Source organism: Ambystoma mexicanum, chromosome 3q (assembly GCF_040938575.1).
Source record: "Ambystoma mexicanum isolate Mex_15411 chromosome 3q, UKY_AmexF1_1, whole genome shotgun sequence".
Lineage (NCBI taxonomy): Eukaryota > Metazoa > Chordata > Amphibia > Caudata > Ambystomatidae > Ambystoma > Ambystoma mexicanum.
In genome coordinates, this window is record NC_090926.1 from 1,288,973,218 (window position 1) to 1,288,985,921 (window position 12,704).

At 49.6% G+C, this 12,704-nt stretch overlaps 1 protein-coding gene across 3 annotated transcripts in view; it reads left to right on the forward strand.

The window, feature by feature from the left end:
* The window catches only part of CC2D1A (coiled-coil and C2 domain containing 1A), a 988,624-nt gene that overhangs the window by 79,564 nt on the left and 896,356 nt on the right, over positions 1 to 12,704 (forward strand). For all 3 annotated transcript variants that reach the window (XM_069604374.1, XM_069604377.1, XM_069604375.1), the window contains 2 exons: positions 724 to 836; positions 1,474 to 1,542. In XM_069604374.1, the coding sequence (XP_069460475.1) occupies positions 724 to 836; positions 1,474 to 1,542 (182 nt within the window). The remainder of the gene's footprint in view (positions 1 to 723; positions 837 to 1,473; positions 1,543 to 12,704) is intronic.

The following is a 12,704-nucleotide window of genomic DNA, read 5'->3' on the forward strand; positions in this document are numbered from 1 at the left end:
ATGATTTAAGGCTGTCAAAAGCACCGATACACACCTTATCTAAACTATCGGAACATCCCAAGCACCCTCTCGCTATATATAATACAGACCTCTGTAGGGGCATTACTCCCGTCTAAAGTATACTGTGCTACCCTCTATTAGTGTCCATTACACTCCCCTCTTGAGAGCTAGTCTTGATCATTTGAGTACAGCTACCACTAGCCGAGCCAGGGGACAGACTGTTTGCCTAGGTTTGGGATGGTAACACCGGCTCCCACCCCAAGCACTTGTTTTATTTTCTATCAAAAGGCCCCTTTCTACATACACACACATTGTTGGAAATATATAGAGGTTGTGTGATGTCCCTCCCAAATATCTCACACTTGTTCCCTTGGCAGCACTTGATGTTGTACAGGCATTTACCCCGACTTAAAGCTGAAGTCTTCTGATCAGTACCAAGATGTCCCTTGCTGAACACTTTGTGATGCGATTGTTTTGCGTACCAGTTCTTCTTTGTACTATACGTCCATTTTCCTTACATGGAGTTGAGCTCTCATTTGGGTGTGTAAGCCCCACTTCAGCGCTCGGTGTTTTTCATGTAGATAAGGGGCAAAGAGCTGAACCCTTCTCCTCTGAGTACAGTCACTTCGCCCCATTGTTTTACTTGTAGATTGCCTTTGGCTTTTGTTGCACGTGTATTTTCCCTTTCATGGAGTTGAACTCTTACTTTTCTCTTGGTTCCAGTCCCACTGCCGATGGAACACATAGAGAGAATGGCTGCAATGTGCATGAAAGATTTGGACGAGGAAGATGGTGAGGACGATGATGAAGATCTGGAGAACGATGATGATCTGATGGTAAAGTAGAATGTGGAAACATTTTGTTTTTTAGCACTTTTGCCTGCCTTAAAGATGATGTACCGGCTCTTGCTTCCTCCTCTCCCCCAAGACGTTGCACTTGGCAGTTCTTAGTAATTTGAGAGTCTCAGAACTCTTACTGCTTTGATAGGAGAGATTCTATGGTTGTACCTACTGTGAGCTTTCGCCAAAAATGCATGGGAGCACAAGGGGAACTCCGAGTGGATTGTGGTCTCAGTTTGGGCAGCGTGCCCTGATTTGCTGGATAACACAATTGCATCTGTCCCCATGAGATGGGGGACCCAATTGCTCTTTATGCCATGATGGAAAAGGTAAACCGTGCCCTCTCCATTTGGAGGACTTCCAGTGCTGTCTCCACATACTCAGATTACATTCTTATTTGGGGTTCTATTCTGTCTGCATTCCGCCCTTCTATAGTAGCACTGTCCTTTCAAGTCCATTTCAGAAATGTTACCTACAATCTACGTTTGACAACAAAAATGATCTTCAATGTCCTAAAAAACTGTGAAACGCCATTTCCTCCCAACATCTTGTGGTAATCCCTGCTGCAGGTATGGCTGCTTTAGGCTCTAGTTACTTTCTGATTTTCAGACTCTCTCTCGGTCTCTGTTCGTAGGCGGAGCTGGATGATGTACTGGGGGAAGATGATGCGCCAGAGCCTCCTAAGCCTCCTGCTGCTGCTCAGGTAATTACCAAGATCCCCTGGCATATTTCAGCGTATGATGGCTTTGGTCAACAGGTGCCTTAATAATTTATCCGCCACGCCCCTCTCTGCAGCCCTCTTCTCTCCCTTCTCTGCTGCTTCCTCTACTTCGACGAGGATCTACATGAAAATGCCGACTTCTTTAGTGCAAGGTTGAAAACCTTGCGTTTAAGACACATTTGCTGTATTTTTAATGTTGGGGGAGACCCCCCTGCCCTCCCAACCTGCAGCCTCTGCCCTTCCCCCTTCCAACTTTATTAAATACCCTTACCCAGCCCTCATCTATGTCTTTGGGGTAAATTGTTGTTTTGCATGCAAGAGTTTCACCTCGCAATAATGCGATTCGGTATCTTGTAGTGATACCCTCCTACGCCAGGAAGAGATGCGCTCTAGTGTTAAGTGTTGCTGAATTGGGACTTTTGAGACTTGTATCATGTCGGCCCTGTATTCCATGTTCTCGCCCTGACACCACTATGTACACTGCTTTCTCCAATTACACACTAGCCATTCCAGCTGTAATTACTGTCATTTATGCCACTCTCTATTCACAACTGTTTTGGGACCTTACTCCACCTTGTGGTAGGTAGGACAAGGAATTATGTTTTTAGCTTTGATTAGAAAGAAAACACTGCCAGAGCCCTTGAAGGTAACGTATCGGGCCCCTGTTTCCGATCACTTGCTTCCTGTTGCGGAACCTGTGCTTCATGGTGAAATCTTTGATATAAAATCAGCCATTTTGTGGGAGCAAGTGTATCTGTTTAAGTTGGGGAGAGATCTGTTGAATGCTGCTTTTAAATGCATGTTGTATTTGACTCCTGTTCGGTACAATAATGTGTTTTCCCCTTTTGTGCTGCATTAATTAGTCATGTTTTTAATTGCTTATTATTGTTGTCTATGGTGGCCATGATTCATGTGGTTAAAAATATGTTAACAAGGTACCCAATCCATAATGGCTGCTATTGGCTGAAATTAATTTTGCTTATTTGTGAGGGAAGAATTTCTTCTTCAAAGCTTTATTTCAGAAGTTATAAACTAACACCATAAATGTGCAAATACAAAAACAAAAATTAACAGCAAATCATCAAACAAAATAATATGTAATGCAGACATTAAAGTGTGTGTATGTATATATATTTCTGAGGCTTGTGGAATCTGCTTAGATCACATGCTGTGCATAGGCCAACATGTAGTGGAAGCTGCGGAGTATTACAGTTTGTTTTTGAAATTCGAAGATGGGCGTCGACACAGGGCGTGCCAGTAATACTATCCCTAGTGTGACGTCCACTGTACCCAAGATCCCTCACGTGTCTAGGATCCTCAGATTGTTTTTTTCCACCATACTGGTCGGAAGCATCTTGCGGAGTCCCCTGGCCTTAGCCATACTTTTGCTAAAATTATAAAATAATAATCTATTGATATCCTTCCCCATCCCAACGTCGAACTTCGACGCCGGCTGGAGAAGAAATCGACCGTCGGCTGCTGCACGACGGATTTGGGGCCTGGTAGGCCGCTGGCCTCGGCCCTGCAAGTAGGGAGAGTGGGGGGTGGTACATACTCTACACTCTTGGTATATAGGTACACCTTATATATTTCCTACACTTAACAGCCCGCTGCCTCAAGGTGCGTATGGAGGGTACCCCTTTTCAATTCTGCCCCAAGTGCAACCGCAAATACCCTTGGGTCGACAGGCACGCCACGTGCAATCTCTGCTTGCCGAGGGACCACCCCGAAGCGAACTGCAGAGCGTGTAGTAGGTTTAAACCTAAGACACTTAAGGACCGTTCGACGAAGCGTTGGGCCCACCACGCCAGGCAGGCGGCCATGGCAGCGGAGGGCGCCTTCAGCGATGGCAGCGACGCCCTACTTTCGGACGGCGAGGGCATTACGGCGTCGAAAGACAGCCGAGCCCAGGTCCCCGACCTCGGAAGGTCGTCCGGCAGGGCGGCTATGGGGAAGACCCCCGGCGACGCAAGCGCTTCACATACTATACACACTAAACACACTAAGTCCAACCGAGACTCGACGACGTCGAGTTCTCGGAAAGAGGCACAGACAGAACGGTCCGATTCGGTGTCCTCTGGGCGCTCTCGATCAAGATCGCCGCATGACTCCAGGCAATCATCCACTCGAGTGCCTCGCTCCCTAGGCTAACAGAAGTTCGATCGTCGGAAGACGAAGACGACTTCCACGCCCGGGCCGCGCTCCAGGAGGCGGAACCCGCAATTAAAGCCAGCGAGGCCCCACGCTCTAAGGACAGGGACACCTCTCCCGATCCTCGACGCCAGGCGTCGAAAAACACGGGAGCCACTAGGGGACACGGGGAGGGGGGAAAACAGCAGAAGAAACTACCTGTACATTCTTCCACACCTGTGAGACACTCCAACCCCCCTAAACAGACAGACAAGTCCAGGTCTGCTGATAGGTCCACAACCAGCAAAGCTACTCAAGATAAATCCCATAGACTTGCTGAGAGAGTCATTCCCAGTTCCAAAAAATGGTCCAGTGAAGACAGATAGGGTCATGTCAAGAATGTCTTCGTTGGCTGATTTTTATGATAAAAATCCAGAACATTTCCTCTCGTATGATCAACAGGGGGCCACACCCTCAGGCTCTACTGATCCTATCCCCCCGAATAAGAAGGCCCGGTTTGAAACCCTGATAAGGTCTGAACCCTTCGAGGTACAACCTTACGCAACACCTTACTCTCGGTATCCAGGAGAGGCTTCCTTTTGTGGAGACCAAGATTTTGGTATGATAGAAGAGCAAACCGGGACGGGCTACTATGGGGATGATGAGGACCAGGAAGAAGAAGAGGATGACCCGGAAACATACAGAGTAGATTCGCCGGTAGAGAACGAAGCCCCAGTTACCGACTCCCCGGTCGATAACCAGCCCCTCCTAAATGAGGTTCTCGCTCGCGCAGCAGAACATTTCCACATTGACACCCACGGTGTACAGGAGGAAAGGGACTTCGCAGAAGAGTTAGTGGGAGAAAGGAAGCTGGTTGCCCAGACCATCCCTATCCTTAAATCCATTCAGCGGAGAATAGATCCGTCCCTGGTGAACCCAAACCTCACCAGAGCAGTCAATCCCAGGGTTGAAAAACTTTTCAGGGCAGCTCAGTCTGACCCTCTCTATATAAGAGGACATCTGAAGCCAGACTCCCTAGTTATTACCAACACTCATAAGAGGGCTGGAACACCCTTGTCTTCGTCAGAAGCTCCTCCCGACAAGGAGAGCAAAAAACTATACGGTTTCGGCAGGAAGGTAGCCTCAACGTCCGCCTATAAAGCAAGGATTGCTAACTCCACCACCCCGTTGGCCAGCTACAACTGCCATCAGTGGGAAGAAGTCGCGGCTCTCATAGCCTCTGCTCCTGAACCGTTAAAGGGCCAATTAGCTCGGATCTCCGCAGAGGGTAGAGCCATGTCTGGTTGCATTTTGAAAGCAACCTTCGACGCCGCGGACAACGCAGGCAGATTGATAGCAGAAGGTACTGTTATCAAGAGACATGCGTGGTTACGGCAGTCTGGTTTTAAGGCAGAAACTCGGGCATCATTGTTAGACAAACCGGTGGAAGCCGATCTGTTTGGGAAGGCGGTCGAAGACGCACTGAAAAATGCCAAGGACGAATACGAGACACTCAAATCCCTTGGCCAGTTAACCAATAAACCCCCTAACCAGAGAGGGAATAGTAATTTTCGTCGCCCACGCGGCCAAAATTCCCAGAGAGGATCTAACTATTCCCAGGGGCAGGGTACACAGTGGAACAACAACCAACAGTCTACCCAGGGTTACGGCAGAGGTAATAGGAGAGGTTGTGGTAAAGGCAGAGGCAGCCCCAGCAAGGGAGGCGGCACGCCTCCACCAAAGCAGTGACTGTCATGATGCCTACCTCCAAGGAGCCAGGTCCGACCCAGCAACCCCAGAGGCAGGCATCATTTCCCCCAGGGGAGTGCCAGCGGGCCCAAGCTGGGGCCCTTTGGACTCAGTCCTGGCGCCTTAGGTGCCAGGCTCATGTTGGACCTCTGTCCTGGCGCCTTAGGCGCCAGGCTCATAAAGCTAGACATGTGTTCAAGTGTTTTAATGTGCACTTACCTGATGCAGACCATGCTGCCACATCCAGGCCCTCTTGAGGCCTGAATAGGAACTACTTTACCTGTGGGACTACTTTCCACCCAGGTGTGGTCGGGGAAGGATACATACCTGATCGGAGGAAGGATACACACTTGGAACCTCTTCAAAGCTATTTAAACCACACCCGATCAGCAACTCACGCTTCGCGTTGTTCTGCTCCTCGCAGCTGGACGCTCACCGTGTCAGCTCCTGCATCTGGACTTCAGCCACGCCTGTCAGCATCCTGGGTCACCTGCAAAGGGAGACAAGAGACCTACCAGCTAATCTGCACCACGGAGACATCACCGACGATCCTGAAAGGGAAGACATCATTTTTAAAAGCATTTCGTTATGATCGCTGCAGCGCTGCATTTCACTCGCCTTTCCTGGGTTCCTCCATCTTCAGCAGCGATCATCCGGATACACAGCCACTTCTCAGAGCCTAGAGAAAAAGACAAGAATAAGAGGTGAGAGAAGGAAGGGAATAGGAAAAGCTCAGTTTCCTTCTAAGACTTACCTGTTGGGTCATTCCCATTTCATTTCGGGTCTTGCTGCTTCCAAGCAGGACCCCGGCCCCTATGGGTAAAAAAAAAAAAAAAAGACATTAGATGAGCGAATGCAAAAACATTACCTGAGCGCTCATCTAGGACTTACCAGAACTTTACTGGAACTGCACGTTTCACTTCGGGTCGGCGCCATATCTCCGGCATTCCGAACCCCGGCCCCTATGGGGAAAAGACATCAACATCAGCGCTTTGTTGCAAGAAGTCTCCAAAGGAATCTTCATTCATCACCTGAAAAAAGACAATGAACATTATTATTTAAAGCTTGAACTTTTGAACTTGCAACAGAACTTTTACAGCACCTTACCAGTATAATCAAGCTTACCTGAACTCCCATCCAACCTCAATCCAGTGAAGTAACTGGGTTCAACGCGCCCCTGCGTCAGAAGCAGGATGGAGAGCTCGTCCTTTCAGACCCTAAGGTGAGACTTCACGGGGAATCGTGGAAGGGTATCGTGGAGGGTTGGAAGAGAGTGGGAGGCTTGAGCATAACTCAGTCAGTAGGTAATACTCCCTTTTCACGCACAGGGGAATATTCCTGCGAGCCGGAGAAGCCAGAGTAGAGGGCCCTTCCTGTCCATCTTCAGAGTCCTGCGCTTCACCATTGAAGAAGCATCTGCACTCGAAGCCAGACCTGCGAAGCAGTGACGCTCAATTCAGGGTCCCTTCTCACGCAACCCCAGTAAGGGGACGTATTTCAAACTTCACCCAGGCTTGGGAAGGGATCACATCAGACAGATGGGTGCTGTCAACAGTATCCACAGGGTACTGTATAGAACTACTGAAGCATCCCCGGAACCATCCTCCACGACAAAGAGTACACTCCTTAGAACATCAGAAGATTCTCCTCGAGGAGATCGCCATTCTTCTACAAAAGGACGCGATAGAACTCGTCCCGGGACACCAGGTAAACAAGGGTATTTATTCAACTTACTTCCTTGTGCCAAAGAAAGACTTGACAATGCGCCCAGTATTGGACTTACGGCTTGCCAACAAGTATGTCAAGCCCCAAAAATTTCATATGACCACGCTACAAGAGGTAATCCCCCTCCTAAAAAAGGGGGATTACATGGCAACCTTGGATATGAAAGATGCTTATTTTCATATTTCCATGTTCCCAGCACACAGAAAGTACTTGCGCTTCAAGGCGGACAGTCGCCACTACCAATTCAAGGTACTGCCCTTCGGGATAGCTTCAGCACCAAGGGTATTCACCAAGGTACTGGCGGTGGCGGCTGCACACCTACGCAGGGAGGCAATCCCAGTGTACCCTTATCTGGAAGACTGGCTCATAACGGGGGAAACCCCAGGAATTTGCAGGACAAACATTCAAAGGACTATCAACCTCCTCCACGAATTAGGCTTCTCAATCAACGAGAAGAAGTCAAGCCTGGTGCCAAGCACCTCAAAACAATTCCTAGGAGCAATCCTGGATACCCAGGAGGGGTTTACCTTTCCTTCAGAAGAAAGAATTCGGAATATACTACTGCAAATTCCGCATTATCAGTCCGGTTAACAAATAACGGTACGCAAAGCAATGCGTTTACTGGGCATGATGGCCTGCGCATGCGTCCCATGCAGGAATGGTTGGCGAAACAGTGGTCTCAGGCAAGGGGTCTAGTGGTCGTTTCGCCAACACTGGTACAAAGCCTCCACTGGTGGACAAGAGAGAATCTCACAAAGGGGAAACCCTTTTACGATCCCGAAGTACAGGGAGTAGTCTCTACAGATGCATGTCTGACGGGGTGGGGAGCTCACCATCTCCACCACACAGCTCAGGGTCTCTGGTCTCACGCAGTGGTCAAGAACCACATCAACCTGCTAGAGCTTCTGGCAGTATTCAGAGCGCTTCAGGCGTTCGAGCCCCATCTACTAAACCTGTCAGTGCAAATCCGGACGGACAGCACTACAGCCATGTTCTACCTGAACAAGCAAGGAGGGACTCGCTCGCCAAATCTGTCCAAGCTTGCCCAGAAAATCTGGATATGGGCACTCAGACAGAACATCTTCCTGTCATCGCAACATGGTCCAGGGGAGCTCAATTCCCTAGCGGATGCTCTGAGCAGAGACTCCCTCCCAGAGGAACACGAATGGGTTCTTCACAGAGAGGTCGTAGAAGATCTCTTCTCTCAGTGGGGTTTCCCCACTATAGACTTATTCGCCACAAGCGAAAACAGACAATGCCCAGGATTTGCATCCAGGTTCCCCCAACCAGACTCCCAGGGGAACGCCCTGTGGATGAACTGGTCAGGGATGTTTGCGTACGCTTTTCCACCAACTCCTCATCAGGAAAGTGGTGAACAAGATGAACAAGGAATCGATGACGCTCATCTTAGTTGCTCCCATGTGGGCAAGACAACCGTGGTTCCCACACCTACGCAGGATGGCGGTGTGCGAGCCCATCAAACCTCCAGCCTGGTACAACCTACTGTCCCAGCACCAAGGTCAAACAGTGCACCAGCAACCCAACTCAATGAACCTGGCAGCATGGCTCCTGAGGTCATAGAGTTTGGACACCTCAATTTGCCACAGAGGTGTATGGACATCCTAAAGGAATCTAGGAAACCAAACACAAGGCACTGTTACTTTGACAAGTGGAAGAGGTTCGTTATCTGGTGCCAGAGTAGACAAATCAACCCGGTTGATTGCACTCCTTCCACTATTGTTACATACATGCTCCACCTGCTAGATGCAGGATTGGTTTTTAACTCACTGAAAGTACACCTGGCAGCCCTCTCGGCTTACACCACTTCCCATAGCAAGGTGTTGTGGTGGAAAGTACCAGTAGTTAAAGCCTTCATGGAAGGAGTAAAGAGACTTCACCCTCCTATTTCAAACCCACCACCAGGGTGGGACCTTAATGTGGTGCTATCCAAGCTCATGGGCCCCCCTTTCGAACCCATGCATAAAAGCAGTCTCAAACACCTGACTTATAAAACGGCCTTCTTAGTAGCTATTACTTCTATAAGAAGGGTCAGTGAAATTCAGGCTCTGTCAGTGCAGGATCCCTTCTTTACTATCCATAAAGACAAACTGGTTTTACGCACACACCCTAGGTTCTCACCTAAATTTATATCAAAATTCCATGTAAACCAGTCCATTGAGCTTCCAGCTTTCTTCCAGAACCCGCAAAGCTCGGCTGAGGTGAAACTACACACCCTAGATGTGCGTAGGGCGGTCCTCTACTATGTAAATAAAACAAGACCGCTAAGGAAAACAGATCAACTGTTTGTCTCCGTAGCTACAGGCAGAGAGGGGGATCGCGTCTCTAAAGGTGCCATCTCGAAGTGGATTATTAACTGTATCCAGCTGTGTTACTCACTCTCTGAAAAGACTCTGCCTTTTACGCCAAGGGCCCACTCTACTAGAGGCATTTGGGCCACTCTGGCTTTCATTGAAAATGTTCCCCTTGACACCATTTGCAAAGCAGCTACTTGGAGCTCTATTCACACTTTTACTCAGCATTACTGCATTGACACCCATTCCAAGGCAGATACACAAGTGGGACAAGCGGTTCTAAGACACTTATTTGCTCATGACCCTTCTCACATCCCACCTCCTTCTTCTGGTACTGCTCGCTAATCTATGCACAGCATGTGATCTAAGCAGATTCCACAAGCCTCAGAAGGGATACATTACTCACCGTAATCGTATTTCTGATGCTTGTATCTGCTTAGATTCACATGCGACCCACCCTTCCTCCCCTCCGAGAGAAGGCGCATGATTGCTTGTAGTCTTACCTTTCTGTCTATCTGCTTGGATTATCTGTACTCACGCTACTCCTCATGCTACCTCATGTCAGAAAAAATACAATCTGAGGATCCTAGATGCGTGAGGGATCTTGGGTACAGTGGACGTCACACTAGGGATAGTATTACTGGCATGCCCTGTGTTGACGCCCATTTTCGAATTTCGAAAAACAAACTAATACTCCGCAGCTTCCACTAGATGTCTGCCTATGGCACAGCATGTGAATCTAAGCAGATACAAGCATCAGAAATACGATTACGGTGAGTAATGTATCATATATATATTTCTGAGGCTTGTGGAATCTGCTTAGATCACATGCTGTGCATAGGCCGACATCTAGTGGAAGCTGCGGAGTATTACAGTTTGTTTTTCGAAAGTCGAAAATGGGCGTCGACACAGGCGTGCCAGTAATACTATCCCTAGTGTGACGTCCACTGTACCCAAGATCCCTCACGCGTGTAGGATCCTCAGATTGTTTTTTTCCGCCATACTGGTCGGAAGCATCTTGCGGAGTTCCCTGGCCTTAGCCATACTTTTGCTGTTATTATAATTTTAATTCTTATTCATTCCCTTCCCCACCCCAACGTCGACCCTCAACCTCGACGACGGCTGGAGAAGTCATCGACCGTCGACTGCTGCACGACGGATCTGGGCCTCGGTAGGCCGCTGGCCTCGGCCCGGGCCTAGTAGGCCGCTGGCCTCGGCCCTTACAAGTAGGGAGAGTGGGGGGTGGTACATACTCTTCACTCTTGATATATAGTTACATTTATATATATTCCTACACTTAGCAGCCCGCTGCCTTAAGGTGCGTATGGAGGGTACCCCTTTTCAATTCTGCCCCAAGTGCAATCGCAAATACCCTTGGGTCGACAGGCACGCCACGTGCAATCTCTGCTTGCCGAGGGATCACCCCGAAGCGAACTGCAGAGCGTGTAGTAGGTTTAAACCTAAGACACTTAAGGACCGTTCGACAAAGCGTTGGGCCCACCACGCCAGGCAGGAGGCCATGGCAGCGGAGGGCGCCTTCAGCGATGGCAGCGACGCCGTACTTTCGGACGGCGAGGGCATTACGGCGTCGAAAGACAGCCGACGAGCGCAGGTCCCCGACCTCGGAAGGTCGTCCGGCAAGGCGGCTATGGGGAAGACCCCCGGCGACGCAAGCGCTACACACCTAACACACACTAAACACACTAAGACCAACCGGACCTCGACGACGTCGACTTCCCGGAAAGAGGCACAAAAAGAACGGTCCGACTCGGTGTCCTCTGGGCGCTCTCGATCGAGATCGCCTCACGACGCAAGGCAATCATCCACTCTTGCCAAGAGTGCCTCGCTACACACACTAACGGAAGTTCGATCGTCGGGAGACGAAGACGACTTCCACCCCCAGGCCGCGCTCCAAGATACCGAGACCGCGGTTAACACCAGTGAGGCCCCACGCCCGAAGCACACAGATACCTTTCCAGACCCTCGACGCCAGGCGTCGAAAGTCTCTGGGGCCCCCAAGGGACAGGGAAAACATTTTTCCACGCACGGAGAAGGGGGGAAACAGCGGAAAGCACAGCCTTCCACCCCTGTAAAGCCTAAGCAGACAAGCAAACACAAGTCTACCCTTGAAAATAAATCACCTGCTAAAGTAATACCCTGTTCCAGGGAATGGTCCAGTGAAGACATAGACAGGGTTATGTCTAGGATGTCTTCCTTAGCTGATTTTTATGATAAGAACCCAGAACACTTTCTTTCATATAACCCTCAAGGGGCCACACCCTCAGGCTCCTCCGATCCCATCCCGCTAAGTAAAAAGCCCCGGGTCGAAAGACCTGAACCCTTCGAGGTTCAGCCTTACTCCACTTCATATTCTACTCCACTCCCCAGTTACCAGGGACAAGTTTTCCCTAGAGAGGACCAGGAGTTGGACATGATGGAAGAACAAACCGGGACAGATTACTATGCGGAGGATGAGGACTTGGAGGAGGGAGAAGATGAGCAGGAAATTTACAGAGTAGATTCCCCAGTACAAAGCGAAGCCCCAGTTACTGACTCTCCAGTTGATAACCAGCCCCTCCTTAACGAGGTTCTCGCCCGAGCAGCGGAACACTTCCACATCGACACCCACGGTGTACAGGAGGAAAGGGACTTCGCGGAGGAGTTTGTAGGAGAGAGAAGACCAGTCGCTCAGACCATCCCTATCCTCAAATCCATCCAACGAAGAATAGATCCTTCCCTGGTGAATCCGAACCTCACCAGAGCTGTCAACCCCAGAATTGAAAAGATTTTCCGGGCAGCCCAGTCTGACCCTCTGTATATAAGGGGACATCTTAAACCAGATTCCCTAGTGGTTACCAACACTAGAAAAAGGGCTGGCACGCCCTTATCTTCATCAGAAGCTCCTCCCGACAAGGAGAGCAAAAAACTTTACGGGTTTGGCAGGAAGGTAGCCTCAACGTCCGCCTACCAAGCAAGGATTGCGAATTCCACCACCCTGTTGGCTAGTTACAATTGCCATCAATGGGAAGAGGTCGCGGCGCTCATTGCCTCTGCTCCAGAACCATTAAAGGGCCAGCTGGCTCGGATCTCGGCAGAAGGGAGAGCCGTGTCTGGTTGCATTTTAAAAGCAACTTTCGACGCCGCTGACAACGCAGGGAGATTGATAGCAGAAGGTACTGTTATCAAAAGACATGCGTGGTTACGGCAGTCGGGATTCAAGACAGAAAC